Source organism: Saprolegnia diclina (genome assembly GCF_000281045.1).
Source record: "Saprolegnia diclina VS20 unplaced genomic scaffold supercont1.146, whole genome shotgun sequence".
In the NCBI taxonomy this organism is placed as follows: Eukaryota; Oomycota; class Saprolegniomycetes; order Saprolegniales; family Saprolegniaceae; genus Saprolegnia; species Saprolegnia diclina.
This window is the reverse complement of record NW_008246213.1, coordinates 83678-84249: the sequence shown is the minus strand read 5'-3', so window position 1 is coordinate 84249 and position 572 is coordinate 83678. Positions and strand designations below refer to the sequence as shown.

At 58.0% G+C, this 572-nt stretch overlaps 1 protein-coding gene across 1 annotated transcript; it reads left to right on the top strand.

Moving 5' to 3' along the window:
- Position 1: 1 nt before the first annotated feature.
- On the top strand, positions 2–392 carry SDRG_16691 (hypothetical protein; the record flags this gene model as incomplete). Its single annotated transcript, XM_008622909.1, has 2 exons — positions 2–341; positions 389–392. The coding sequence occupies exons 1-2, from the start codon at positions 43–45 to the stop codon at positions 390–392; spliced, it is 303 nt and encodes a 100-aa protein (XP_008621131.1). The 5' UTR covers positions 2–42.
- Positions 393–572: the final 180 nt, after the last annotated feature.

Sequence of the window (572 nt, the reverse complement as noted above, 5' to 3'; positions counted from 1 at the left end):
ACGACGTTCAAGAACGGTCTCGCAGCCATCGGCAACGTGGTCATGATCATGCACCCGTGGAACGACCCGATCGCGCTTCGTCGAAGCTGGTGCGTGTTTGAGGTCTACGTCGCGGTGACCATGGGCGCGCGCTTTGAAGTCGCTTTGGCACGCGACCAGGAAGCGACGTTCCTTGAAGACATGGCGGACGAAGGCGCGATCTACTACATGCTAGCAAAGATCAAGAGCGAAGACTCGGAAGCCACTGTCCCGAGCGACCGCGATGGTATTTTCGAGCTCATTCGCACCGAGACGTCGTTCACCGCTGTCGACCGGCTCATTTTTACAACGTTGACGACCTGGTTCAAGTCGACACTTGCGGCATTGATCGCATCGGCGCCAACGCCAGGTGAGAAGGCATTGCTCTGGAAGCAACTAGGTCAAACCTACGACCGCGCCAACGAATTTGTCGAGACCGAGCGCTGCTTCCGACACGCCGTCGCCTTGTTCACGCAAGCCAACGGGCCCAACGATCTCGAGACGCTCAAGACGCAGTCGGCGCTTGCAAGCTGCGTTGCGTTTCTACGTAAACC